The sequence below is a fragment of the Ursus americanus genome, chromosome 14 (genome assembly GCF_024610735.1).
Source record: "Ursus americanus isolate L20-20 chromosome 14, mUrsAme1.1.p, whole genome shotgun sequence".
Lineage (NCBI taxonomy): Eukaryota > Metazoa > Chordata > Mammalia > Carnivora > Ursidae > Ursus > Ursus americanus.
The window spans coordinates 57,107,982-57,133,830 of NC_142140.1; the positions used below are offsets into that span (position 1 = coordinate 57,107,982).

The 25,849-nt window shown below is 61.1% G+C and overlaps 2 protein-coding genes across 4 annotated transcripts in view; one reads left to right on the plus strand and one right to left on the minus strand.

Moving 5' to 3' along the window:
• Positions 1-15,899, plus strand: part of SH3GL1 (SH3 domain containing GRB2 like 1, endophilin A2) — a 32,095-nt gene extending 16,196 nt beyond the window's left edge. The window contains exons 2-10 of the mRNA XM_045804354.2: positions 10,221-10,289; positions 10,514-10,586; positions 11,446-11,589; positions 12,041-12,174; positions 12,302-12,460; positions 12,791-12,894; positions 13,613-13,737; positions 13,870-13,926; positions 14,433-15,899. Of these exons, the coding sequence (XP_045660310.1) occupies positions 10,221-10,289; positions 10,514-10,586; positions 11,446-11,589; positions 12,041-12,174; positions 12,302-12,460; positions 12,791-12,894; positions 13,613-13,737; positions 13,870-13,926; positions 14,433-14,629 (1,062 nt within the window). The 3' untranslated portion in view covers positions 14,630-15,899. The remainder of the gene's footprint in view (positions 1-10,220; positions 10,290-10,513; positions 10,587-11,445; positions 11,590-12,040; positions 12,175-12,301; positions 12,461-12,790; positions 12,895-13,612; positions 13,738-13,869; positions 13,927-14,432) is intronic.
• Positions 15,900-16,219: 320 nt separating this feature from the next.
• Positions 16,220-24,270, minus strand: MPND (MPN domain containing). Of its 3 annotated transcripts, none has more exons than XM_045804352.2 (13): positions 24,113-24,270; positions 23,710-24,017; positions 22,740-22,976; positions 20,906-21,038; positions 20,372-20,456; positions 20,138-20,234; positions 19,789-19,861; positions 19,631-19,707; positions 18,671-18,752; positions 18,489-18,559; positions 18,031-18,120; positions 17,316-17,408; positions 16,220-16,446 (listed from the first exon to the last, which is right to left on the minus strand). In XM_045804352.2, the coding sequence occupies exons 1-13, from the start codon at positions 24,117-24,119 to the stop codon at positions 16,300-16,302; spliced, it is 1,500 nt and encodes a 499-aa protein (XP_045660308.2). In that variant the 5' UTR covers positions 24,120-24,270; the 3' UTR covers positions 16,220-16,299. The 3 variants fall into 3 exon arrangements, with proteins under 3 accessions (XP_045660308.2, XP_045660306.2, XP_045660307.2); XM_045804350.2 differs by having other exon boundaries at positions 18,671-18,839; XM_045804351.2 differs by having other exon boundaries at positions 16,220-16,431; positions 18,671-18,839; positions 24,113-24,269.
• Between the last annotated feature and the right edge of the window lie 1,579 nt (positions 24,271-25,849).

Here is a 25,849-nt window from a genome sequence, read left to right on the forward strand (position 1 = left end):
GGAGAGAAGGCATCTGTGTTCCAGGAGCAGGGGCTCTGGGCTTTTAGATTGATCAGGGGTCACCTTAGCTTGTCATGGTTGGGGTACACACGGCCCCTCCTTGAGACTCGTGCCTGGGTGCCTAGCTCTTGGGTGGTAGGCTGTGCTCACAGCGTGTGATATGGCTGTTGTATCGGGGCCTTCCAGAGGCCAAGCAGGATTTCCCAGCTTCATCCCCGGTCTCTTCCTGAAGGGCTACTCTTCTGTCAGCTCTGCCATCGATACCAGCTGAGTCTGCAGAATGCCCTTGTCGTCTCTGCGCGTATACAGAGCCCACTCATGCTCTGACTGTGGACGGGCAGCTGGCAGCCGCCACAGCGCACACGCTTACTGAGGCAGGGCCAGGCAGGATGGGGGGGATTTATTACGTACGTTTGTGGATTGGGTGTTTCCTTTTATAAGTTTTCATCGGAAGTTGACTTTCCCGGTTGTGTGACTTGCAGCCCTCCTGCCTCATCCCCACAGTGAGAAGACAGAACACAGGAGGTCAATGTATACCCAGGCGTTTAAGCCCGACCATGAGCCCCAGGTGTGATCTGTTCCTGAAGCAATTGCTGACATCTCGGTCATTGGTAAAAACCATCTGTACAGCCAGGGGCGCCAGCTGGGATCAGGCCCAGCTCAGAGTCCCCTGCTCGTCAGGCCTCGTTCCTTCCCCCTGTCCTGGGAGGAGGCAGAATGAGCTTACAGCCTGAGCCCCCCACCCCAGTCAGGTGCTGCCCAGATTCCTCACCTTCCCAGGGTGTGTTCCGGGCCAAGCTTCAGTCAGCGGGAGGGTGCGAGAGAAGTCCTGTCTGATTCTTCCCGGGTTAGCAGCACCATGCCACGGGCGGGGGTCTGCATGAGGGGTGGGCCCCCTGAACAGCTCCAGTCCAGTGTGCCCTTGGTATTCGCACAGGGCTCTGCAGTGTTCCAGGAGCTCTGGCCTCCTGTCAGCACTGAGCCATGGGTATTGTGTAGAGTTCCAGAAGGTTCAGGGCAAAGCCGGCCCTCGACTTCAGGTCTCTGGGCCTGCACAGTTAACTCAGAGTAGTCCTGGGCGGCCGCCCTGCTTTAAACTTGGGTTCTTGGCCTGGCATCCAGGAGCAGGTAAGGTCATCCTGACCACCCACTTACAGGGCCTGAGATGTGGCTCTATACTCGCTGGTGGGAGGGGTGGGGTTTGCAGCCCACCCCAGTGCCAGCTTCGGCCTCCAGCAGACCCATGCTCATTATTAATCAGCTCCTCGTCTGCCAGCACCCTGACACCTGGCTAGCCTCTGAAAATGAGGAAATAAGCCAGAGGAGTGCAGGGACAGCCTCTGGAGTTGGGTTGGACTTAATTCTTTTGGGACTCCTGCCTGGCTTGGACACACACACACAACACACGTACCCCCCGGCACCCCTGCACATGCGCACTACGCTGCCTGGCCCCGGGCAAGGCACATCCTGGGGACTCATGGGGCCTCAGTTACCCATTTATAAGTAAAGGTACCTGCTCAGAGGCCACAGCTGGGCCAGGTGGTTGTTAGAGGTCTCGGATGGCTCTGTTGCTTCCTCTTGGGGTCTCAAGGATGACAGAAGGGCCGGCAAGGCAGCAAGACCACAGAACATCATCTGTGCTACATGACCCCTCCATAGTTCCTACTGTCCTGCCTCCCTCTGCAAACTATAAGTGCTTAGGAGCTAGAAGCTGGCTTTCCTCAACACCCAGCGGGGCCCACTTCCTCCCCCAGATTCTATGAGATCAACCAGGGAACTGGTGAACCATGGATGAAAGCAGGGACCAGTACTGTTAAGTGGTTTCTGCTTCCTTTGGGGAAACTTGGCATCTTCATGGAAATCCCAGGATTGCCAGTCTTTACAGTTGAACTTGGGCCAATACTCCATTTCACTGACAAGGAAATTGGGAGGGTCCCCAGAGGAGCCGCGCCTAGGACCTTAGGCCACTGCCCCACCACAGTGCGTCCTCGGGAGGGTGCTCAGCCCCTGGCTCCTGGCCAGATGGACTGTGAGGGGAAATCCCGGCCTGTGGCCAGTGCTGGCCAGCCTGCCCTCTCCCTGCACCATCCACGTGGAGCTGGGCCCAGGCAGGGTGAGTTCCTTGTTACCCCATCTCCTAGGACTGCTGAGTCACCCTGCGGGGAGGAACAAGGCACTTCCCTCAAACAGAGAGGGCTGAGGCCAGCTCCATAGGTTATGGGAACTGGGACGGGAGCACCAAGAAGTGGCACCTTGCAGCTGCCTGTGTATGCTCAGGCCCTCCCCGTGCCTCCGCTGCCTCGTGCGCAGAACTCTCTCCCAGCTTCGGGTCCTCCTGTGCCGCTGCGCCTGTGTTTTGTTAGCCACGCCCTGGGAGGTGACGAAAGCCTTCATCTCGAGCCTGCCCTTTACTGGTGGGGAGAGGGGCCAGCAAGGGTACGCCCTTCAGTGGGCCTTGGGCCAGCCAGTCAGTCAGATGATGTCCATCAAACCCATGCAATGTGCTGGGTTGGGCCAAAAAGCAAGACACACAGGGTCCCCGCATCCTGGGAGCTCGCTGTCAGCTGGAGACAAATGTGGGATCCGGGCATCTGTGGCATGCAGAGTTAGAACGGGAAGAGCTCTGAAAGGCATGGGGGACTCGAACAGGAAGTTACACTGAAGCTGAGGCCTCTGACTCCACACAGGGATTAGGCTGGAGTGGCGGGGACGGGGGGCTGAAGGGGAGCAGTCCTGGGGGCTGCAGTGCAAAGACAGGGCAGGTGCCAGGAGAGGGTGGCAGGCCCCAACTTGACTTGTGGAGGCTTCTGGACAGGAGACAGGAGCAAGGCCTGGGGAGGGAGACCCGGGCAGAGGCTACCCGGGGTCCTGGGGAGGAACGAGGAGAGTCCGAGCAGGGTGGCAGCAGGCCTGGTTCGGGCATGTGGAGGGCTTCAGAGGCACACATGGCCCTCGTGACGGATTCCTAGGTGTTGTAGGCCTCAGCAGGCAATTGGTGTGACAATTGCAGGAAGGGATGGATGGACCGGGCTCTAGCGGAGTCAGTGAAGAAAGGTTCTTCTTAGCCTGGAGCCGAAGGGGCAGCTGTCTTGGTGTCTGCCTGGCGGGAGCCTCTCACTCCAGGACTCGGACTTGCACTGCAGAAGCAGAGGTCACGGCCTCAAGGCCAGGCCTCTGCTGCATCCCTGTTCCATCTCCGGGACAGAGCTTGGTCATCCAGGCCCTGACTCCACCTTGACAGTCACTGGGTGATGATCCCCCATCTGCCTCGCCACTTCCTTCTAAAGCCACTTCTTTCCAGTGGTCAGTTCCTGCTTTGCTCCCAGTGCCCTTGCCATGGCCTGCTCGAACTTCCGGATTAAGCCAGACAGGTGACTGAGGGATTTTCTTGTTTGAGGGTTTCTCCCCGGCATTCGAGCAGCGTGTGCCAGGCAGAGCAGCGGCAGCTGGGACTTCACGTGGCATTCGGCTCGCCACCTTCCAGACAGCACAGTGTGTATGTCCCCGTGCCAGCCCAGAGTCCCGTTCTTCATCTCGAGGAGCCGGGAGCCAAGCAGTTCTGAGCTGCATTTGTGCAGGGATGTGGGAGGCTCAAGCCAGCCCGAGACGGGACATCAACGACCGGCCCTGCGGGTGGTAGAAGAGCACGGGTTTTGGCGGCGAGAGGCCAGGTCTGACCAGGGCCCCCCGCCCGGCTCCTCTCCATAGCTTTCCTGGCTCTTTCCCCAGACGACAGGCAGCCCCGCTCTGGCTGGGAGACCAGCAGCTGGCACGGCCCTGCAGTCTGGGGGGCCCCCGGCTTCTGCTTCTGAGCCAGCGTCGCAGCTGCCACTGCCCCTTCTGCGGAGAGAGCGCTTAGGGTTCAGAGGCCACGGTCCTTTGGCACCAGAGCTGGGTTCCCAATGAAGCCCTGACGTGCCGCGTGTGGGAGTGTGTCTGGGTGCGTGTCTGCCCACCGGGGCCTGATCCTGTGGTTGCAGCAGCCGACTGGGAGTTTCCATGTGTCCCATGACTTCAGAAGACTTCCTGGTTGATCATTTCCACTGCGCCTTCCACAAGCTGCTTTTTAGAAAACATTGAGTTGTGATGGCGAGGAGGAGAGGAAGTGTGTGCCCTGAGGCGTCAGGGGCACCAGCAAATCCGGGGAAGTGGCGGAATTCCCGGTATGCCGCAGGAAGTTCTGACTTGTCCAAACCCTGCCCTCCGTGGGGCTTAACAAAGGGGGTGGTGACTTATTCTCTCAGTCACCTCACAAATATTTACGGAGGATCTGTGACGGATGGAGCGCCTCGCCTGGTGCCAAGAGCTTTCAGTCTTTTGCTCACACGTCTCCTTCATGTCCTCCAGTTCCTTGCAGGAGGGGAGTGAAGGTCTGTTAGGGCACAGATGAGGTTTCTACAGACTCTACTTCACTGGCACCACCTCCTCACCCCAAGAGCCGTGGCCCAGCCCCACGTGTCTTGTGGCCTTTGCTCTCAGAGCCACATGGGAGCTCCGCCCCAGTCAGCAAGCAGCTCGTCCTCGAGCAGCTCACCAGGGCCCGGGCGTGGGGAATTTTCCCAAGTATCCCGGTGACACCAGGGGCCACTGAAGGTTTTTGGGTAGGGACAGACGCATCAAGAGAAGGAGGTTTGGGGGAAGCCAGTGCATCACACACATCACCTCCCCAGAATCGTGCTCAGCTCGCCTTGCCTTTCCAGAAAGAGAGTCCTTTAGCCAAAGAATCCGCCAGCTGGTGTCTCTGCCAGCACCCCTACGGTGGGAGCCCGGGAGCATGGGATGAGGAGGGAGAGCCGTAAGAAGGCCAGCAGCCTCGTATTTGGCGGGGCAGCAGACAAACCTTGGCCCTGTCCGTGCTGTGGACTCTGGGTCACGAGATAGGAGACATGGTGGAGACTGGGGGTTTTGCTCTGCAGCGTTTGGCTCCAAGCCTTCCAGATGTTAGGAGGCGGCAGGGAGGGCGGGTGGAGTTGCAAGGGATCTGGAGGGAGTGTGTCTGTCCTCGGGCCCCTCGCCCTCTCCTCCCTTCCCTATGCCGTCACCCTGGCTCAGGAATTTCTCAGCTCTGCCCAGGATCATCACTGTTGCCTCTTGGGGCCTCCCATGTCCAAGCATTGTGCACACGCATTCTAACACCTCCCCACCGCCCTTAGAGGCCCGCGCTGGCCCCAGGCTTCGCTCGCATCCTATCACAGCCCAGTCCTCCAGCACAGGGCATGGCACCCATGCCCTCCACTTACAGCTCCACAGCCTCTCACCCCTCAGTTTCCTTATCCGTGAAATGGGCCAGCTGGTCCCTGCACCCTCATCACGTAGATACGATGCATGTGTCTGCACAGTGCCTGGCACATAGCCGGCCAGGAATGGTAGCCCTTGTGCCCCAACCTGCATCTCACCCAGAGCCCAGAACTCTGCCCACCTGGCCTGGCTCTGCCATTTGGGACCCTGCCCTTTCAGGTCCAGCTCAGATAGCACTGGCTTTGTGGCTCGTCCAGCTCGGACCCACATCCTGCTGCCCTTGGGCATATTTACGCCTCCTTTGTGACTCTCACCATGTTCTTCTCTTCGTTGCTGTTATATCGGACAGTCTCCTCGCTTCCACCAGAGGGGCGCTCCCCAAGGCCAGGGCGGACTGTCGTGCCCCTTCTTTTTTTTTTTTTTTTTTAAGATTTTATTTATTTGTTTATTTGACAGAGATAGAGACAGCCAGCGAGAGAGGGAACACAAGCAGGGGGAGTGGGAGAGGAAGAAGCAGGCTCATAGCAGAAGAGCCTGATGTGGGGCTCGATCCCATAACGCCGGGATCACGCCCTGAGCCGAAGGCAGACGCTTAACCGCTGTGCCACACAGGCGCCCCTGTCGTGCCCCTTCTGTATCACCTCCCACTTCAGACAGTTCATCACGTAGTGTGGTCGTTAGCCAGTGCCGGCCTGTCGACCCCCCATCCTGACAGCCATTGCTAACTAGGGGCAGCCGTGCTCACACCCAAGAGCCAGGAGGCCTGTTCACTGGCCCAGATCCTCAGGATGGCTCATGTCAGGCCATGGCCAGAGTGGCTGGGCCCAGACCCTCGAGGTCCCCTTTGCCCCGGGGCCCTGGTCTCCGTCTGTGTACTCTGTACTCTCTGTACTGTACTGTGTACTCTGTACTGTACTGTGTACTCTGTACTGGCTCTGGTCTCTGTACTGTGCTGTTCACTCCAGCTCTCCAGCAGTGCCGACAAGCAGCTTCTCCCCTCTGCCTGGCATGAGAAAGGTCATCCTGGCACCGACAGATGGGCAGGGAGAGGTTAGCTATGCAGAGGCAGGAGGGGAAGCCTAGGCCAGGAGAGGTCAGGTGACCTCCGATGTTACCCTGGGAGGTGGTCCTGGAGCGACTCCAGTGGCCCAAGAAGAAGGTGACTGGACAAGGTGCAGGACGCTGGAGTAGGGACCCATATGGTGCCCATCTGGGACAATGTGGCCCTGAGCAGCCCTGCACATCTCCCCCACTTCCTCCCCCACCTCTTTCTCCCTCCCTTGTTTTCTCTTAAACCCTTAAATAGTCAAAGCAGATCGTCTGCCCGGGTCACCAAGCCTGCAGATTGGCCCCTTCATTTTCTGTGTCATGTGTGTTGATCAGGTTTCCCTGCGGAGATGATTCAATTGGAGGCCTGCTTTTGGCTTCCTCCCACCCCGCAGGATTCAAACTGCTTTTCCAGCTATCACCAAGTGGCCGCCGCAGATGTGCCTGCCAATGTGGGCAGCCGTCTTCTGCTCGCCCCCATAAAAGAAGCTTCTCCTGCCTTTCCGTGTTCTAGCTTGACTACCGCAGTGGCTGTCCTGCTGGCTCGTGGCGCGCAGCACCTCCCCAGTTCCTTCTGTGGATTGTTCCACTGCGTATGCTCTTTTTCTCCTGAGTGTCAGATTCCCTGCTTCTCTCCGAAGATGGCCAAAGGTCTGGAATGGTAACCAGTCTTTGAAAGAATAGCCCCTGCCCCACCTCGTCTTTACTATTAATGCCCACGGGCCAACACTTGTGCATGGAAGTCATGTGGGTGCTCTGGGTGAAGATCCGGCTCTGTTCCAGGCTCGCTCCCCTCCCAGGTACCCAGTTCACAGGGGGTGCCGTCAGCCGACACGGCTCCGCTGCTCAGAAACGCAGGAGCCTGTGGACAGGCCGCTGTTTACCCGACACAGTCACTTGCGGACACGTCATTGCCAATCAGATCATTCAAAGGCCAGGTGGGATCCAGGCCCGGCAAGTTGCCAGAAGGCATCAGGGAGGCATACGGGAGCAGGGCCTGTTGCTCCCTCCCCAGCAGCACCCGCCTCTGCAGTCTGAACTTACAGCACTTGGAGCACAGATCCCTGTCCCATCCTGGAGTGCCTGCCGCCCGGGCTGGGGACAGAGCCTGCTTTTCCCAAAAGTCAAAAGTAGACAGGGGTAATATCAGGCCAAACATACGGCGTGAATCCTTTGTGCAATTTCTAGAAGAGGTGCCACCAGAGAGAAGAGAGGGAACCCCCTGCTTGCTGGAGGTGTTCTGAAGCTGGATCAAGGTGCTGGCGCTAGAACTCATCCAAGGGGAACTCCTGACCAGTAGATCGTGGGATAGGCCAGCAAAGAAGAAGACAGACATGGGACCCTCTCTGCTCAGGGTGCCGCAGAGCAGCCGCACTCATGCAGCGGGTCCCCAGCAGCCTGGGCGCTAACACACAGCCGCCCGGCCTCCCCCAGGGCAGACCCCGCTCTAGGCCCTTTGTGGACACAGTCACTGAGCACTACCCTGAGGCCCACTGTGCGGGCAGCGGCAGGCCAGGTGGGCAAGGAGCTTGGGAGCCAGTCTCGCAAAGAGCCGGGAAGCATCCGGTGCGCAATGGGGAGCTCATCTCCGCCACCAGGTCCCACTGAGCGGCAGCCCTGGGTCTCGAGTGGTGGGGGCCGCTTGGGGCACAGACTGGCTCCTGAACTGGGACAGGGTTCTGGAGAGGGTTCTGGAGAAGGTTCCGGCTCAGGCGGGGCTTCGTGTTGGCCCCAGGGAGGCGCCAGCCTGGCTTTCACAATGGCAACCATTATGGGGTCCCTGCTGGCGATTCAGGTTCTGGTGCAGTCGGGTGGGGCCCGGGAGGCTACGGTTTCCACACACTTCGGCAGTCAGGGCCCTGCAGGAGAGTGGGCGCCAGTCACCACCCTCTCCACCTGCCCCCGGGAGCTGCCGCAGCCACGCAGGGCTCAGCCAGCAGGGGACAGGCCCTCGGTGAGCCCGTGGGCATCCCTGGCTGTTGCTCAGATGTGGAGAGGAAGAGGGGGCCCCAGCAGGCACCGTGTCTGTTCCCTCCCGCCCTGTGTGGGAGCAGGATCGGAGTGTGGGAGGTGTGGGCTCCACGGGCGGAGCTGTTATCGCCAGTGTCTGCTGCTCTCGCTGGATCTGAAAATGAGTGCATTTTTCCTGAGCAGGACTGAGATGGCAGGGTCGTAGCCTTCCCCATGGGCAGGACCCTTTGGGGCCCTCCTGCCCCCTCCACCTAGGCAGCATCCCACCCGCTGAGCATCCAGGGCTGGCTGCTCAGTGACAGGAGGTCCCAGTCTCTAGAAACATCTCCTCATCCCCAAAGGTCGTCCTTGTTACCAACACCACCTGCAGCTCCTCCCATTGACCACTTAGATCCCTCTCCACTGGACACGGTCTGTACCCTGGGGAGCCCCACACTCAGAGCCGCGGCCCTTCGTTGCTACGATTGGCATGTGACTTCTTTGATTTTCCCTTTTTCCTTTTGGCCTCTAATCATCCTTTTATCCATTTGTGCTGGTTCTAAGACTGTGAGCCTTGGAAAGAAAGGACATGGGGAACGGTCATCTGCTACCTGACGAACTTGAGCCTGGAGCTCCCAGGCAGGGTGAAGGGAGACTGGTAGGGACCCAGCATGGCGTCCTGTGTGCCTGGGTGCAAGGATGGCCTGGTATCCAGGCCCACACGTGGTGCCCGCGGAGCTGAGGGCTCTGGGGAGGCAGGGAGGTGCCACTTGTGCTCCCAGCAGGCTGCAGTGTCTGCCCTTGCCCCTCCCTTTAGGGGAAGGATGTGGCTCCTGCCTGGGAGACCTGTCCCTGTCTGCCCCACACCGTGTCCTCCTGCACTGAGCAGGCCATCGGTCCCGGGGCCCCGGAAGGTGTGGTTTTGAGCACCTACGCTTCAATTCCCTCCCAGTTCACCAGAAGAGTCTTGTCTCACGTCAGGCAGTGAACTCATTTCCCTCTCTGGCAACCACTGAATTTGAGAACGTCCTGTTTTACCATCATCAAAAGAAGTGAAACTGTCCCATGATATAAAGTGGAACGCCCCATAAATGCCCAGGAAGTGACCAGGGTCTTTTCTTACGGTGTGGCTAGCAGGAGCACGAGGGCAGCCCCTGCCTATCCTGCAGGGTCCCCTAGAGGACGGCGAGTGGCCCGAGCCGCTGCAGGTGGTGACAGTCACCAGGCAGGCCCTGCACCAGCCCTGCTTCCTTCCTGTCCCCCCACTGCAGCAGCCTCACCGCTCACCTGCACTCTAGGCACCCCCTGACTCCCAAGCTCAGCCAAGTAGAAAGCCCCAGCCCACTGGCCCTGTGCTTCCCTGGATCCTGTGCTTGGTGGGGGGGGTGGCGCACAAAGCGATGGACTGGGTCGTCCTCACATCCATTCAGCCACAGGACCTCCTCCCTACCACAGACCTGCTCATCTCCCAGAGGTGCCCAGGGAGAGTGTGTTTTGGGGAAGTGCTGGCCCCAGGTTCCCAGGATTCCTTCCCAAAGAGGCAGGAATTCAGTGGGGGAAAGGGAGGTGTGTGATCCCTGAGCAAAGAGGCTCTGACGAACCTTTTCCCCACACCTGGAGCTGAACCATGGCATCACTGTCTGGGTGTGGGCACCTGAGCCCTGAGAGAGGACCCTGAGAGAGGGTCACTCAGCTGTGGTTGCCCCAAGCAGGCTGGGGATGGTGGCACTCAAGGGTAGGCATGGCCAAGGAAGGCTTCCAGCTGGAGATGCCACCCCCACCCCCAGCTCTGGTTCAAAGAAGGCTGTGGGTTTGGCAGCAGGGCCTCACTCAGCCTCCCATCTTGCCATCAGCTGCATCCCTGGGAAGCCGTCATGGACGTGCTGACCCCTTCACCTGTTCCCCTGGCAGTGGACATGGCTGGAAGGCACAGCCAGTCCTCCTCCTTGTCTGAGGCTCACAATGTTTTCCCTCCTGTCCCCCAGCTGGTCAGTGAGAAGGTCGGAGGGGCCGAAGGGACCAAGCTTGATGAAGACTTCAAAGAGATGGAGAAGGTACCAGGAGAGGCGGTGCAGCCTGTCTGATGCCCAGCACTGTTCACTCTCACGGGCCACAGCAGTGCTACACCCGGGCTGCGGGGGGAGCTCACGGAGGGATGGGTTCCCCGGCCCTGGGAGGCAGTGGGGCCGGGGAGCAGGGCAAGGGCTGTCCAGGGACTCCTGGTCTGGCCTCCGGCGCCCCGATGGTTGCAAAGCCCACACCCTGCTTCTCTTCACAGAAGGTGGATGTCACCAGCAAGGCTGTGACAGAAGTGCTGGCCAGAACCATTGAGTACCTGCAGCCCAACCCAGGTAGGGGTGCTGGCCAGCTCAGCCAGGAATCTGCCGGTTACCGGAGCCGAGGAATGTGTGGGCTGAGAGCTGAAGTGCCCGGGCAGAGGCAGGCGGGTTTCATGGGTCTGAATCCAAGGACCCAAGGACGTCTTCAGAGTCATGCATTTCCTTCCCACTGCATCAGGCAGCGCTCATTCTTTGTGGCAACCCTGGTCTGAAATCACCCTTAAGGCTAATAGTCCCAGCAGAAAAGAGCATCTTTTCCACCTAACCAACTCACTGGACCAGTTTGAATTGGTTGCCCACCCGTTTGCCAGGCCCCAGCTGCAGGCCCACCTTTGGAGCATGAGGTGGGAGGGTCCTAAGTCAGAGAGAGAGATGGGGACCTTTTCCTGAGGAAAATCCGAATCCGAGTTCCCGTCGCAGAAGGTGGTAGGTGTGGGACAGACGGGCAGGCAGAGGCAAGCACGCAGCTCCTCCCCCCCCGCCAGGTGGGGGGCTGTGTCTTGGGCGCCTGGACCCGTACGCACTTATACCTGCCCCCCCTTCGCTGGGGTGCTGTGCCCCAGGCCAGGGAAGGGAGCTTCTGTGATCAGAGCTGTGCTCCAGGACAAGGAGGCCCCCAGGGGTCCAGAGGAGCCAGTCACCTGCTCACTACCAGTGCTCCTGTGGCCCAGGGGAGCGGAGGAAGGAGATCTCTGCAGGAGATTCTCCTCGGAGCCTGGCCATCAGCAGGCATAGGAACCAAGGTTGCTTGGGTCAGGGCAGCGCTTTAGAAATAAGGGTGTTGGGGAGAGGAGGCAGCCTGCAGCACTGGCCAAGTGCAGGCCTGGGTCTTGAGACTGGCCGCATGCCTACCCAGTCCATTCTCTTCCAGCTTCACGGGCCAAGCTGACGATGCTCAACACGGTGTCCAAGATCCGGGGGCAGGTGAAGAACCCTGGCTACCCACAGTCCGAGGGCCTGCTGGGCGAGTGCATGATCCGCCATGGGAAGGAGCTGGGCGGCGAGTCCAACTTCGGTGAGAGCAATGGAAGGCCGGGCTAGAGGGCCAGAGCGTCGGGCACTGGAGGGCGGGATGCCACTTCCTGCCACTGCTCCCGTCTTCTCCAGTGCCTGTTACTCCCCTGGACGAGGGCGACTGAGGCTCCCAGAACACCCTTCCTTCCTCAGTGGGGATAAGCAAGTATTGGAGTGTTGGCTGTAGGGCCAAGGCCACTGGAAAGCCTGCCCTTGAGCCCCACAGCTAATGCTGGGGAAACTGGGCAGGGGGGTTGCGGGGGCTTGACCCTCATCATCGCCAGCTCCTGGCTGCTGGGGCTCAGATTCAGACTCCAGGGACTCTTGTTTTGTCCTGAATTCTGGCGTCTGGGCGCTGGGGTGTGAGGGCAGGTTAGAAGTTGGGGGTAGCTTGGGCTCCTAGGCCCTGGCCGCCTATGACAGCTTCTCCCCCACTCCCCACTCTGCTGCAGGGGATGCCCTGCTGGATGCGGGGGAGTCCATGAAGCGCCTGGCAGAGGTGAAGGATTCTCTGGACATAGAGGTCAAGCAGAACTTCATTGACCCCCTGCAGAACTTGTGTGACAAGGACCTGAAGGAGATCCAGGTGCCGCCCCCCTCCCGTCCTCCCACACCCCATTCAGTGTGGCTGCCCTCACGCAGCCCCGCCAGCGTCGTCCTCCCGCAGCCCCCAGCACGCACCTCACAGCCCCATGCCCCCGCCCCCATCCCAGCACCACCTGAAGAAGCTGGAGGGCCGCCGCCTGGACTTCGACTACAAGAAGAAGCGACAGGGCAGGATCCCCGATGAGGAGCTGCGCCAGGCCCTGGAGAAGTTTGAGGAGTCCAAGGAGGTGGCCGAGACCAGCATGCACAACCTCCTGGAGACCGATGTGCGTCCAGGCCCTCCCTGGGGGGAGCCCCCACCCAAATTTGGGGCCAGTGGGCGGAGTCACGCATGCCCTGCCCACAGCAGGCTCAGCCCCAGCTCCGAGCCTGAAGGAGCCTGAAGGAGCCTGAAGGAGCCCGAAGGAGCCCGAGGGGCCTCCACTCACGCCCTGAAGCTTTTGGGTCTCCTCCAGCAGCAGCACAGGGGTCAGGCAGATGGGGAGGGGACCCAGCCCCTGTGTCGGGAGCATTCTGGCAAGACTCCCTAAAAGAGGCGGTCTTGGGGGTAGGGGTCACAGGGAGGGCCAGCCCTTCAGCGGGCTGCTCCCTTGCAGATCGAGCAGGTGAGCCAGCTCTGCGCGCTGGTGGACGCCCAGCTCGACTACCACCGGCAGGCCGTGCAGATCCTGGACGAGCTGGCCGACAAGCTCAAGCGAAGGTGAGCCCCAGCCAGCCTTCCCTGCGGGAGCCACGTCCAGCTTTGTGCTGGGCCCGGGGGCCCTGGAAGCCTAGAGTGCTCCCATGGATTCCTGGGCAGGCCCTTTAGGGCTTCCAGGACACCACCGCCAACCTCCCTGACAGCGCAGCCCTGCTTGGAGCATGTGACAGAGCAGGGGGCTGGTGGCTTTTCATAAAGAATCCCCAGACTGCACTCGGGGGTGGGGGCTCCAAGAGGGAGAAAGACCTCATCAGGCTTGTCACAGTTGTCAGAAAGAAGGGTTGGAGTCACCTGAGGCTGGGAGGCCAGAAGAATGGCCTGGGAGGCCTTTCAGAGCTCTGGGCCTGAGGTGGGGGTGGGTTACCCAGGGCAGGGGCGGATGGAGCTCCCCTCTGAGAGCTATTCACTGGTCTAGGGCCTGAGAAGGACAGCCTTGGGCAGCCGTGTCCACAGATGTCCCCCTTGGGCATGGCAAGGGGGCTGCAGCATTTGGCAGGACCTGGCCAGCTGGCAGCCTCTGAGAAAGGCCTGAGCTGGGGGAGCTGACGAACTGGGAGACCCTTTGGGCCTCCGTGTCCAGGCCTGGTCTCAGGGCCCCTCCTCCCACCCCAAGCCCTGGGCAGCAGCATCAGTGGCGGGGACGGACGTGTCCCTTTATCTAGGCACACACAGGACTCCAGCCCTGCTGCTGGCTGCTCATAGCTCTCCCTCCCTGCAGGATGCGGGAAGCCTCCTCTCGTCCCAAGCGGGAATACAAGCCCAAGCCTCGGGAGCCCTTCGACCTTGGAGAGCCTGAGCAGTCCAACGGGGGCTTCCCTTGTGCCACGGCCCCCAAAATCACACGTAAGGAGCGGGGAGGGGGCCGCCCCCAGCCCACCTCTGTCCAAACTTCGGAGCCAGGCCCACCCCACTCCCTCTGGGGAAGTGACCTAGCCCAAGGTTCTCAGTCGCCCTCTCTTCTTTGTCTGCAAGCAGCTTCGTCATCTTTCCGGTCTTCCGACAAGCCCATCCGGACCCCCAGCAGGAGCATGCGTGAGTGTCCCTGGGCACAGACCCTACCCTCACAAGCTCCCCACCTCAGTGTGAAACACTGCCTTCTGGTCTGTTCAGAAGGACCCTTCTCCTCCCCTTGTCAGGTAGAAGAAGATGCCCCTGGGGTCAGTCCTCTTGGCCCATCTCGGGCAGGTGAGGGGCTAGCCCCTGCGGCCTGCGAGGCACAGCACGGCCTCTCTGGGCCTCCCCATCTGCAGGAGGGTCTTCCGTGAACACCAAGGGTGTCGAACAGCCTCTAGGCTCTCTGAGGGGCAGCCTAAGGGCTTCTGGTCATTCTGTCATGCTGATGCCCCTGGGTGTCCCCAGCGTTTGATGCCCACTGATGGAGCCCATTTCCATCCCTCTTGTCCCTTGTTACTCCTTTTTGACAAGGCTGGGGGGCAGCAGAGGAAGCAGGAGCTGTCCTTCAGGGGACACGACCAGGCTGGGGCGGGCAGGGCGGGGCAGGAGGGAGCCAGGGGTCTGAGCCGAGCCCCTGCCCCCAGCACCCCTGGACCAGCCGAGCTGCAAAGCACTGTACGACTTTGAGCCCGAGAACGCCGGGGAGCTGGGCTTCCACGAGGGTGACGTCATCACGCTGACCAACCAGATCGACGAGAACTGGTACGAGGGCATGCTCCACGGCCAGTCGGGCTTCTTCCCCCTCAGCTACGTGGAGGTGCTGGTGCCCCTGCCGCAGTGAGGGCGTCGGCCCACTCCACCTGGCCTGCGCCCACCTGCCCTCTGCAGCCAGGGCAGTGCCCGCCGGTGCTCCTGGGCCTGAGGAGGGGAAGGCAGGCCCCCCTGGGGCAACGGGGGCCAGGGAGGCAGGGGCCGCTGACACTAGCGCTCACCCACAGCCTTCTCTCCACGCAGCAGTCTTGGGGCTAGGCAGTATTTTTCCTCCTCGCTGCTCCCTGACTGCGCGTCCCCAGCCCCGTGCCCCGAGGGGGCTGACACTAAGGTGCTCTTAGAAACACTAACTTCCTCCCGCCCCTCCAGGAACGGGTAACTCCAGGTGGGCCCCCTCATTCACACACACACACGTGTGTGCACACACACCCTGTCCTGTCTCCTCTGTTCTGGGGTGTCTCCCACCCCCCAGGAGTCCTGCCCTTAACAGGATGTGCTGAACATCTGTGCCACTGGGTGTTCTGAGTAGGACCCCTGGCCAAGACTCGCCACCCTGCTTTTAAATTACCCCACAGCACTCCTTCCCAGCCCCAACTCCAGGGCGCCCCAGGCCCCGGCACACCCGTGATGCCACCTCCCTGGGGAGACACAATCCTGGGGTCCTCAGGGTTCCCCTAAAGAGCGGCCCTTTCCTGAGCAGCCTCAGAGCTGCTGTCGTCTCCTGCCTCCACCCCATCCTGCATCCTGTCCTCAGTTCCCACGTGTAGGGCGCCCCACCCCAGACAAGCACACAGACGTTCTTCTCCGGCACAAGCTGCCACCACCAGCTGTGCACACAGCACACACGTGTGCACCACAGACGGGACCACAGGAGTCTTCCAGCCTCTGCTCTGCGGAAGGTCAAATACAAAGGCTTTGATGAATGTTCCCAGAGCCCTGGCTGCTGGGACTACCCTCAAGAGGGTCACAGGCGCCTCCCTCCTCCTAAGCTGGCCGCTGTCCCCGCTGCAGACAGTGGCCCCAGCCGTCTCCCCAGAGACCCAGGCAGGCAGCTGCCCTGACCAGAGCCCAGCCCTGCGTCCATTTCCTCTCTTGCCTCATCCAAAAATTGGCTCAACTGGGGGACTTCAGGACTGGATCACATTCCCCTCCTCTGATGACCCGGCACAGCCCCCGGGGATGCCAGGCTCTGCTCCTCCCCGAACCCCCCCAGTGCCATTCCAGGGGGGAGGCACCGACCTCCTAGCAAAGATGAGCGGCAGAGCCTTGGTCACAATCCAGGGCAGATCAAAATGTAATCCTGACTTTTTTAAAAAAAGTATTAAATGTCTCTTTCTAGAGCCTCGTGCTTGTTTGTGGTGCAGGGTTGGTCTTCCCCCAGCGCACCTGGACCCTCACAGCTCCCCAAGGGGTCCCCTGTCAGGGCAGGACCACTCCCGGGGAGGGTATCCACCCCCAGGAGCCAGGGAGGGACAGCTGTCCTCTGCCCGGCCACCGGCGCTGTAGCTCCCCAGACCCCGCTGCAGCCCTGGCCCCGGGAAGCCCGCACCACGGCAGCACGACGAGCGTCCCCTCCTGCCAGCCGGGGCGCCTCGCTGCCCAGACAGCTGCCCACGTGCCCGGCGACGAGTGCACCCCCGGGTGAGACACACGCCCGGGCTCTTTGCTCCTCCCCTTTATTATCTGCGCCACGGACAAAGCCCCCAGACCCACTCCCCCTCGGCTGGAACCGCTGGGGGTTCAGAGTCCGACCAAGAGGGCCCCCAGGCCCTCAGAGGCAGTGCCTCCGCTCCCTTGTTTAAGAAGGCTGTAGACCTGCTCCAGCGCGTGGCCCAGGCCCTGGTCTTCGGGTGTCCTGCTGGCCAGGGAGAGCTGAAACGAGCAAGGCTGGCGCCTCAGGGTTGGGCCCAGAGGTCCTGCCCCCCGCCCCCCATCCAGGCACAGGGGCTCTACGAACCGAGGTACACAGTAGTGTCCCGAAAGCCAGGTTTTACTTTTAAAGGAGGCGGCCCACTCATGCAGTGTTCTGGGTCTTGGCGGGGGAAGGGGGTACTATCTGCACGTTCCACACTCTGCTCTCACACCCCTTGCATGGGGAGCCGCCCCCCCACCCCACCGGCCCAGTGACGGGGTGGAGGGGCCCCATGGCAGCTCGAAGCTCTGGTCGCTCTAAGTTAGTACAAAACAAGCAAGCATGCCAAACTCTTCTCTACCCAGTGGAGTTGAAAATGCCTTCTGAGAAGGACTTCCACCCTGGAAGTCAGACACGCCCCCCCCCCCCCCCCAGCCCTTAAGTGTCCCCCTAAATGACTGTAGGGCCAGAGAGCTGGAGAAACCCTTCAGGGCACCGGCTGCTCTCGGCTTGGTTCAGCTTTGCTGGAGTCGAGGCTCCGGCTCGGACCACAGCCCCTTGTGTGCTCCCCGCGGACACCCACACTGTGAGACGGCCCAGCGCAGCTTCTCTCCAACCCCGGCCCGCGGGCTGTTAGCTGTCATCTGCATTTCAGTAGATGCACGAGTGGGCCCCCTCCTTTAAAAATAAAACCTGGCTTTCGGGACACTACTCTGACTGCATTCCCGTCCTGTGGCCAAACAAGACTCCGCTTTGGCAGCCTTAATATCCAGCTGCAGTACTTCATACAGAACAGTGTAGGACCACACCTGTTTCTTAGGCTGCCCATGGATAGATCCCTGGGGGCTCCCCAAGAACGGTCTTCCTCCAGGGGTTTGCAGGAGACGGGGGGCATGAGGCTTACCTTCAGCTTGTCGAGGTACGTGTGCTCCTGGCTCCAGGGCTCCTGGAACCTCACGAGGTCAGGGGCGCCCTTGTAGAACTCCACCAGCAGCATCTACAGGACGGGGGGCCGATGGGACCCCTCGCTCCCGCCCTCCCGCGCCACGCGGAGCTCCCGGTCCTCTATAGCACGCGGACGCTACCCAGGACCCCAAGACAGACCACCGAGGAGCGCCACCAGAGGGAAATAAGGGAGCTGAGCAGGAGGTCCCTGGAGGGGGAGACGGAAGGACCCCCGACAGAGGGAGGCACGGGTGATTCGGAATGTCTGCGCAGGCCTGACCCGCCCCCTCGTGCGGCCGCGTCCCCAGCAACAGCGGATCCTCAATACCACAGGTGTGACCTTCTAGCTGTTTTTCAAACGGCTGTTAGAACGTGGGCACTAAAAACATTCATCCGGGCACCACCTGGAGTCCCTCACGTGTCTTCATTTGGACAGTCAGTGGCAGGTGCAGAGGCGCGAGGCCGAGCACCTCCAGCAAGTTCCAGAACAGCAAGGAGGCCAGGCTGGGGCGGGGAGCAGGCGGGCAAGAATCTGGGACTTGAGTTTCAGCCACGGAAGGGTCTGACCCCTGCCCTGATGTGGCACATTCAGCCACCCTGAGTCCTGCAGTTTCGCCCAAAGCCCCACCCCCCTTCCCGGGGGCCCCGCCCACCGCACCTAGGAGTGAGCTCACCATCTCATGCAGGATGTCGTTAGTCAGAAAGTTGTCCTGGACATAGGCCATCTCCACGTCCATGGGGATGCCGTAGTCACTGGGCCTTTGCTGGCAGGGACACAAGCCGGTCACCGCCAGCCACGTCCAGCCCCCCATCCCATGAGGGATGTGCCCTGGGCAGCAATCGGGGAATCCAGACTCCAGTCCTGGCTCTGCACTGCGACCAGGTTCAGGGCCGCATGGCCCCGGGCCCAGCACGAGAGGCCGGGAACAGCTCTCCAAACCCCATTTCTGACCCCAGCACAGGTTCGGGAAGGAGGCCGTCTTAGGAACGAGGGCAGCATGCTCCATGTGGAGCCCACACCTCTTCAACATCCCTCAGCGCCCAGGCCTTCTCCGGAACCTCAGATAGTGCAAGGGTTCTGTTCCCATTTCACAGAGACACTGGGGCCCCAGCCCCTCCCGGCCCCGCCTACCTCAGGGGGCGGCATCACCCAGAAGGGTGAGATCTTGGACTCGGGCCCCGGATTGCCGGTGTAGTAAGGCGCTGCAGGAGGAGAGTGAGGGTGGGGGCTGGTCCTGGAGCGGTCAGCGGCCCAGGACAGCCACGCGCGCGCACGCGCGCCCGCACGCACGCACGCCGGGCAGCCGGACTTACAGCAGAGCAGGGCCAGGCAGGGCTGGAAGCCATTGCTGGAGCCCTGCAGCCGCAGCTGGTAGTCCATCTGCGAGTCGATGTCCTGCAGCGACGGCAGCGCGGGGCTGTGCGGGTGGCTGTGGTACCAGCCCACCAGGGACAGGCCCCGCAGAAGCAGGCTCTGGTAGATCTGGGGGCACAGGCGAGGCTGGGGCGGGCAGGGCGCCGGCCGGGGGCTCTACCAGCCCGTGCGTGCGCGCGCACACCAGCCTCTTTCCATCCCCCTGTGAGGCCAGCAGTGATTATGTGCCTGCTGTGTACCAGGCCCGGGGACACAGCCGTGACCAAGACAGACCCTGCCCCCACCCCACATAAAAAGATGCACCTGTCACCAAGCAAAGGCAACAGTTTATCGGGGGGCACTGCTGTACCCCTAGCTCATGAACAATTCCTGGCACACAGCAGGCACTCAAATAGTTAAATGAGGAGCTGGATGGGTGTGTGTGCCCTCCAGCAGGACAGGCATTTCCGGATGAGAGGCAAACGAGGGCCTAGGGAGCAAGACAGAGGTGGGCCGGGAGACGTGCCTGCCGAATCCACACCTACTGGCCGCCCCGAGAGCCACCGGTGGTGCCTGGGTAAGGCCGGTATGGAGCACGCGGCACAGCGCCAGGCCCGTGCAAAACCGCATGGTGCAAACACTATCAGAATGGCAGCTGATGTTCATTAGACTGTCACTATACGCCAGGCACGGCATGGAAACGGGGGTGCAGAGGGAAAGGGGGCTGGCCACCTGTGCAGAGAGGAAGGATGACCGTGGGGTCACAGACACACGGTGGGTACTCACACACACACACACACATATATCTGCACACTTGTTGAACCAGGACACCTGGTGCTAGACACCAGGACACGGCAGCCAGGACAGCTGCGTCCACCCCCGCCCTCCCCAGAACACCCTGACCCCATGTGTCCCCTCACCTCCTCTTCCATGGTGGCGGCCATATCCGCGTCCCCCAGCCGGCTCCGACAGGGGAAGGCTCTTAGCACAGTGAGCACTGCGCAGAGGCAGGGAGAAGGTGCAGACATCAACCCCGGCCCCAAGCGCCCCCCCTGCCCACCTGGCCCCAAATACCCACTCTGGCTGTTGATGTCCCAGCGGCCCCCCAGGTACCCCACGACCTCGCTGCGAGTCAGGTGGCTGTGGAAGTCCTGGGGAGGGGATGGACAGCGGGAGAGCGGCTCAGGCTGCGGCCCAGCCCCAAATGTCTATCCTCGGGGCCAGAGCCCTTGCGATGTGCAGGGACCACCCCACCCACCTTCTTCGTTCAAACCTTGAGTGCCTACTGTTTACTAGCAGTGAACAAAGCAGACACGGTCCCTGCCCTCACAGAGCTAACATTCCAGGGACCCCTCCCAGGTGCCGCAGCCACCTGCCCAGGCCTGGCCCTTGGCCCGCAAGGGACACGGTGGCAGCAGGGCACACACCAGCAGGAACAGCACGTTGCTGGAGATGGCCACGTTGAACGGCTGGAACTTGTTGATGGCAGCAAACGATGTTACTTCCACCAGGGTGTGGGGGTTCCTGTCGGAGCCAGAGGGTCCCACAGCTTGCCTCGGGAGCCAGCTCTGAGCACAGGAGGCCTTGCGCCCACCCTACTCCTGCTCGTGCTGCCCCCACCCCCGCAGAGCGCCTGTACACGGGGGCGGGGGGTGTCTGACCTGGCCGAGTCACGACTGCCCAACATGCAGTAACGCACAGGCGCCCGGATCTTGTTTTCCAACCGCTTCCCGGGGGGCACAGCCTCTGCATGGTGTGGGGTAATGGGAAAAAGGCAGCATCAATCCCTCCCAGCCCAGAACCGGAAAACAAAAGCCCAGGCAGCCCAAGAAACAAAAACCTCCAGAGGCAGCTTGAAAAATCAGGCTGCAGAACGGAGAAATCAAGCGGCAGGTTAATAAATCGGAAAAAAGGAGATTAAAATGCCAGATGAAGGGCTTAGGAAATCAGGTGAGGACCTCAGAAAACCAGGTGGGGGGGGAGGGCAAAGGAATCAGGCAATGAGGCAAAGAAGTCCTTTAAGAGAGCATGGGAAATCAGGCAGCATGGGAAAGAAATTAGGCAGCAGGGATAGGAAGTCAGCCTGGCATGGGAGCTCTGAGAAAAAGAAAGGCCAGCTCTGTCCCCGGCCACTTTCCTCCCTTGAGTTGTGCCCGCCTCCTGTGCCACCTCCTCCCCTCCCCTAAGCCTCTCACCTGGGTGGGCAGGCTCCACAGGCCCCTTCACAGGTGGTCTCCGACTCTTGTCCTCCGTGGAGACCCCTGCCAGAACCTCCTCCTCTTCTTCCTCTATCAACAGCTCCTCCTCCTCCCCTTCACTGGCCGGGCTCTGGTGGGGTGGGGGTGGGGGACAGCCACAGGACCTCCAGCTGGATGCCGCCCACCCTCCTCACCACGGGCCAAGCGGACCTTTGGTTGGCCTGAGCCTTAGGTTCCTGCCATTGCCCCAGATGTCCACTAGAGGGAGGGAGTGAGCAGAGGCCGCCTATAGTTCTGTCGCAACTCAGGTTTGAGCGCCTTGCAGAAGATCCAAACCTCCCCTCTGCTTTTTACAAGCTGTGTGGCTTCCGGCAAGCGCCCTAACCTCCCTGAGCTCTAGGCTCCTCGTCTGTAAAACCACACAATGACCTCCAGCTGCAGAGGGACAGCATCAGGATGAAATAAGATAACGCCCACAAAGCAATTGGCATACGTCCTGTTGATCCACTCATTGGGCAAGCCAGTGCTTAGGGGATTATGTCATCAGATTCTCTCAATAATCCCTCCTCCTGATCTCCCCTTAACTGCCCCTGCTGGGTGACTTCCCAGTGTCCAAATCCAACAGTCACATAGTCTCTGTCCTTCTCCCCCTCACCGCGGTGTCTCACTGGCCCGGCCCCCTCCTGCTCCCGGGAACTCCTCAGGGACCCGGCTTCCCTCCCACCCCTCCAGCCCCCTCGGTCTCCCACCCTTCCCCCGGTGCCCAGGCTGGGTGCTCGGACCTCTTCGCCCCCCTCCCGGGCAGGCTCGTCCACTCTCAACCCCCCTGTCTACAGCGGGATGATGCCCACAGTCCCATCTCCAGACTGGCCCTCCCCTGAGCTCCAGACTTGGAGGTCCGGCTGATCCTGGAGGTCTCTTTACGGGGGGCTCCCGGGCGTCTCACACTCAGCTCGGCCACACTGCACCCGACCGTCCCCCACACCTGCTCCTCCCCAATACCCATATCTGTGATAATGGCAGCTCCAGCCATCCACTTGCTCAGAACAAAATATCCCTTAACACCAACATCTCATGCAGCAGCAAATCCCGTGACATCCACTTTAAAAACTAGTCAAAACTTGCCCACTTCTTCCCCCATCCACTGTCGCGCTGGTCCACCCCATCATCTCGCACCTGGACCAGTTCAGTCTCCTGCATACTGGTCCCCAGCTCCCACCCTCGCCCTGCCTCCCAGTCTGTACTGCATAGAGCAGCCACCAGAGGGCGCCCGTGGGCACCTGAGTCAGGTCTATCCATCCTCTGCCCTAGCCTTCCAGGGCTCCCACCCACCTCAGGGTAAAAGCCCAAGTCCTCCCGGCCTGTTTCCAGCTTGCCAGCGGCCCTACGGATTTCAGACCTGCCAACCAGATATACATATCTGATACATACGGGTACTATGATCATCTCCATTTTCCATATGAAGAAGCCTGAGGACCCAGAGAGGGTCCTTGGTTAAGTACACCCAGCTGGCGACTACTCAAAGATCTATTATTATCACAGCACTCGGAACTCTCCCAGATCTAGTCCCTGCCAATGTCCCCAGCCCCCTCAGCTACCAAAGACACGTGAGCCTCCAGCCGTATGCACAAATCACGGTCCCCAAGCACTGTGCCGCCTTCCACCAACATGGCCTGGCTGTGCCATGCCCTCCCTCTGAAAACGCTCTTCACCTTGCTCTGACAAACTCCTGCTCATCCCACAGGGCCCCAGCTCCAACGCCCTCACTCTGGGTACTCCCTCTCCAACACTGACTCAGGGAGAGCCTGCTCCAGGAGGCTGAAGGACGTACCTCATCGGCAGCAGCTGTGGGAATGTGGAGCTGGTGTCGCCGGAGCCAGGCTGCCTTGTACTTGTCCAGTTTCTGGCCCTTGTACTTGACAGAGGCCCAGCCACAGCCGGACTTCTTAGCCGGGTTCACCAGCTTTTTGCAGTGCGTGGCCCAGGCGCTGGGTGAGTTGAACACCTGCCCCGTTTCCTGCCACACGATCCTCCCATCGGGCTGCAGGTCCCCCATGAACTTCTTCCCCTGCAGTAACAGTGGCCTGGCTGAGCCGGGGACCTGGGACCCACCAAGGTACCTGCAGGAGGTCCTCCCTGACCCCCTACTGCTCCCCAGGGCTTAGCACCCACTTCCACCTACAGCATCCCTCCCAGGAAGCCTTCCCACTTAGGTGCCTCCCAGCACCTGTATGTCCATTATCACAGTCCTCATCAGCCAGGGCTGAAAGTGCCCAGCTCTGTGTCTCCACCCCCCTCACTGGACTGTGAGCCCCCAAAGGGCAGGGACGGGGTCTGCTCGATCCCTAACACACAGGGCACAGCCAGGCACGCAGCAAGCGCCCCATTCATGAACTGCTCCCACTCACAGACCCACAGCAACAGCAGCAAACCTGTAAAGCACTCACGGTATAGCAGACACCCTGCTGGGCGCTGGATTCATTTAATCCTCATTACAACCCCGTGAGGAAAAAAAAAAAAAATCCCATTTTATACGTGAGGAAACTAGGATATGGAGAGGCTGAGCAAGGTCCCACAGCCAGGAAAGCGGTGGTGTCCTCTTCTGAGCTCAGTTTCTCCTTTGTGCAATGGGGTGTTTGGAAACAAAGTCCTCCAGCCCAGAGGGCCTCCTGCTGGGTCTGGATGCGCCGTGTATCAGCTTTCCCTACCCACACCCCGTCTCGGCCCGCGGTCAGGGAGCTCTGGGCCTCGGTTTCCCCTTCCTGCCCCAGCCGGGATGGGATAGGGGTAGGGGCGCTCACCAGGTAGTAGATGGACAGCACCCCGGCGCCCGGCTCCAACAGCGCGTCTTTGAGGAGCACCCTCAGCGTGACCGCGCGCCTGGTGAGCGCGCCCCCCGGCCCGCCGCAGCCCCCCGCCCCGGCTCCGGCCCCGCATCCTCCTCCTCCTCCGCTGCCGCCGCCGCCGCCGCCGCCTCCGCCTCCGCCGGCTCCGCTGCGCGCGCCCCCCGCTCCAGCCGGCCGCTCGGGGTCCTCGGCCTCCGCCTCGTCCTCATCCTCGTCCGGCGCCTCCTCGCCCGCGCCGCCCGCCGGGGACAGCGGCTCCGGAGCTGCGGGCAGCGACAGGCTGCACGGGGCCGCGCGCCCCCAGCCGCCGCAGCCACCCCGCCGGGTGCTCCCCCGGCCCCAGCCAGTCCCGCCGTACCTGCCATGGCCGCTCCGCCTAGCGCCCAGCGCCCCGCGCCCGCTGCGCCCAGTGCGCTCCGCGCGCCGCGGGCCCTTTCTTCCCGGCACGTGACACGGCTCCGCCCCGAAGGGGAGGTGCCCCAGCCTGGGGGCGGGCGGGAGGCTCGGCCTGCCGGGGCGAGCAGGGAAACTGAGGCCTCGCGCCTGCTCGCGGACAGGGAGGCGGGGGACTCAGCCCTCCGGGACCATTCGGAAAACAGAGGCCCAAGGCTACCTCCCGTGGTAGGCTCGTGGCAACCTACAAGTGGGGAAACTGAGGTCCCAGGACTTCCGCTTTCGGGGAGCTAGTGCTTCCACTCGAGGCGACCCGTTATTGGATTGAGGCCTGGAGCTGGGGGCTACGGGGGACTCAGCTCATTGGGACGAGACGGGAAACTTGAGGGGCCAGAGATCTCGGTCGTTGAGACCAGAGAGAAACTGAGGCCCAGAGAACGAGCCACAGCGCCCTGGGGCTGCAAGCCAGAATGGGGAAGGAGCCCCGCGCTGCGGCTCTAAAACGTCCCAGCAGGAGGTCAGCCTCTAAAAGGTTAACTTTCAGCCCCCGAACTGATTCCGCGGTCGGACCGGAGCCCAACAGCCAATTATAGGAGGGTCATTTATTTAAACTTTAACCAATAGGCAAGAGCCGCTGGATTTCCCTCCCAGCCAGTCAGTGTTAAGCAGCTGCTTCCGCCAAACTCGTCCCCCTCGGCCAATCAGCAGGAGCTCCTGGACTTCACGCACCCACTCAGTTGTAGAGGTTGGTCCTCCGCTAGCCAATCAGATCCCGGGTCAAAACCGCGCCCGCGGTCTGGCGTGCCCCCCGACTTCCCACGCCCCTTTGCGCGGAGTGTTAATAGGCGGAGCCGGGCTTGGTGTCCGCCGGCCGATTGCATCTCTGTCCTTTGTCCCCGGTCCTTGTCCCAGGACCTTTGCTCCGAGGTGCAGCGACACTTCCCAGAACGGGGAGTCTCCAGCCCCTGGCAGGACTGGAAGCCCGGGGCGGGGGCTCCTAGCCTGCGGGGAGCCAGGGGCTGGGCTCTCCCGCGGACGGGTTTACTCGGCCCCAGTCTGGAAGTGGGGGACAGGACATTGGGGGTGGGGGCGCGATGTTCAGGGAGGGTGGTCTGGAGTCCGACCGGACCTGGCTCCAGATCCCGCTCCACCACTTCCCATCCCTGTGACTTTGGCCAAGGGGCTCCTCGTCTGTGTTTCACCATGGGAACAATAATATCTATTTCGGGGTTGTTAAAGAACAGGGCTTGACATCTAATAAGAGCTGGATAAATTTTTGTCAAGTCCACGCCTCCTTTTGGAGTTTCCCCACGCGCCCCGCACCCCCCTCCCAGGTCCAGCCACAAACTGGGCATTCCCTAGCATCTCCAGACTCTGACCTCAGTTTATAGCCCCATATCCTTGCCCACGTTCTCTTTGACTCTTGTTCTCAACACCCTGGGCCAGACGTCTGGCTTCTCCATCTTCCTCATCCATCTTCCGCCCTGGTCCCAGAGGGATCTTAACTAAAATGCAACCATGACCACCTCCCTTCCCTGCTCTAAATCCTTCTATGGCTCCCCATTGCCTTTGATAAATAAAATTAAACTGCTGTGACCTTACTAACCATTCATGACTCCCCTTTATGGCAGGTATTGTTATCAACTTTATAAGACAGTTCATCAGATGAAGAGATTACCAAGTCAGACAGCTCTTGAATAGA

Coding starts and splice junctions, on each gene's coding strand:
- MPND (XM_045804350.2), bottom strand. Junction 21,039..22,739: donor CCACAGCTGCTGCCGATGAG/GTACGTCCTTCA, acceptor CCACCCCACCAG/AGCCCGGCCAGTGAAGGGGA. Junction 20,235..20,371: donor GGCAGTCGTGACTCGGCCAG/GTCAGACACCCC, acceptor TGGCTCCGACAG/GAACCCCCACACCCTGGTGG.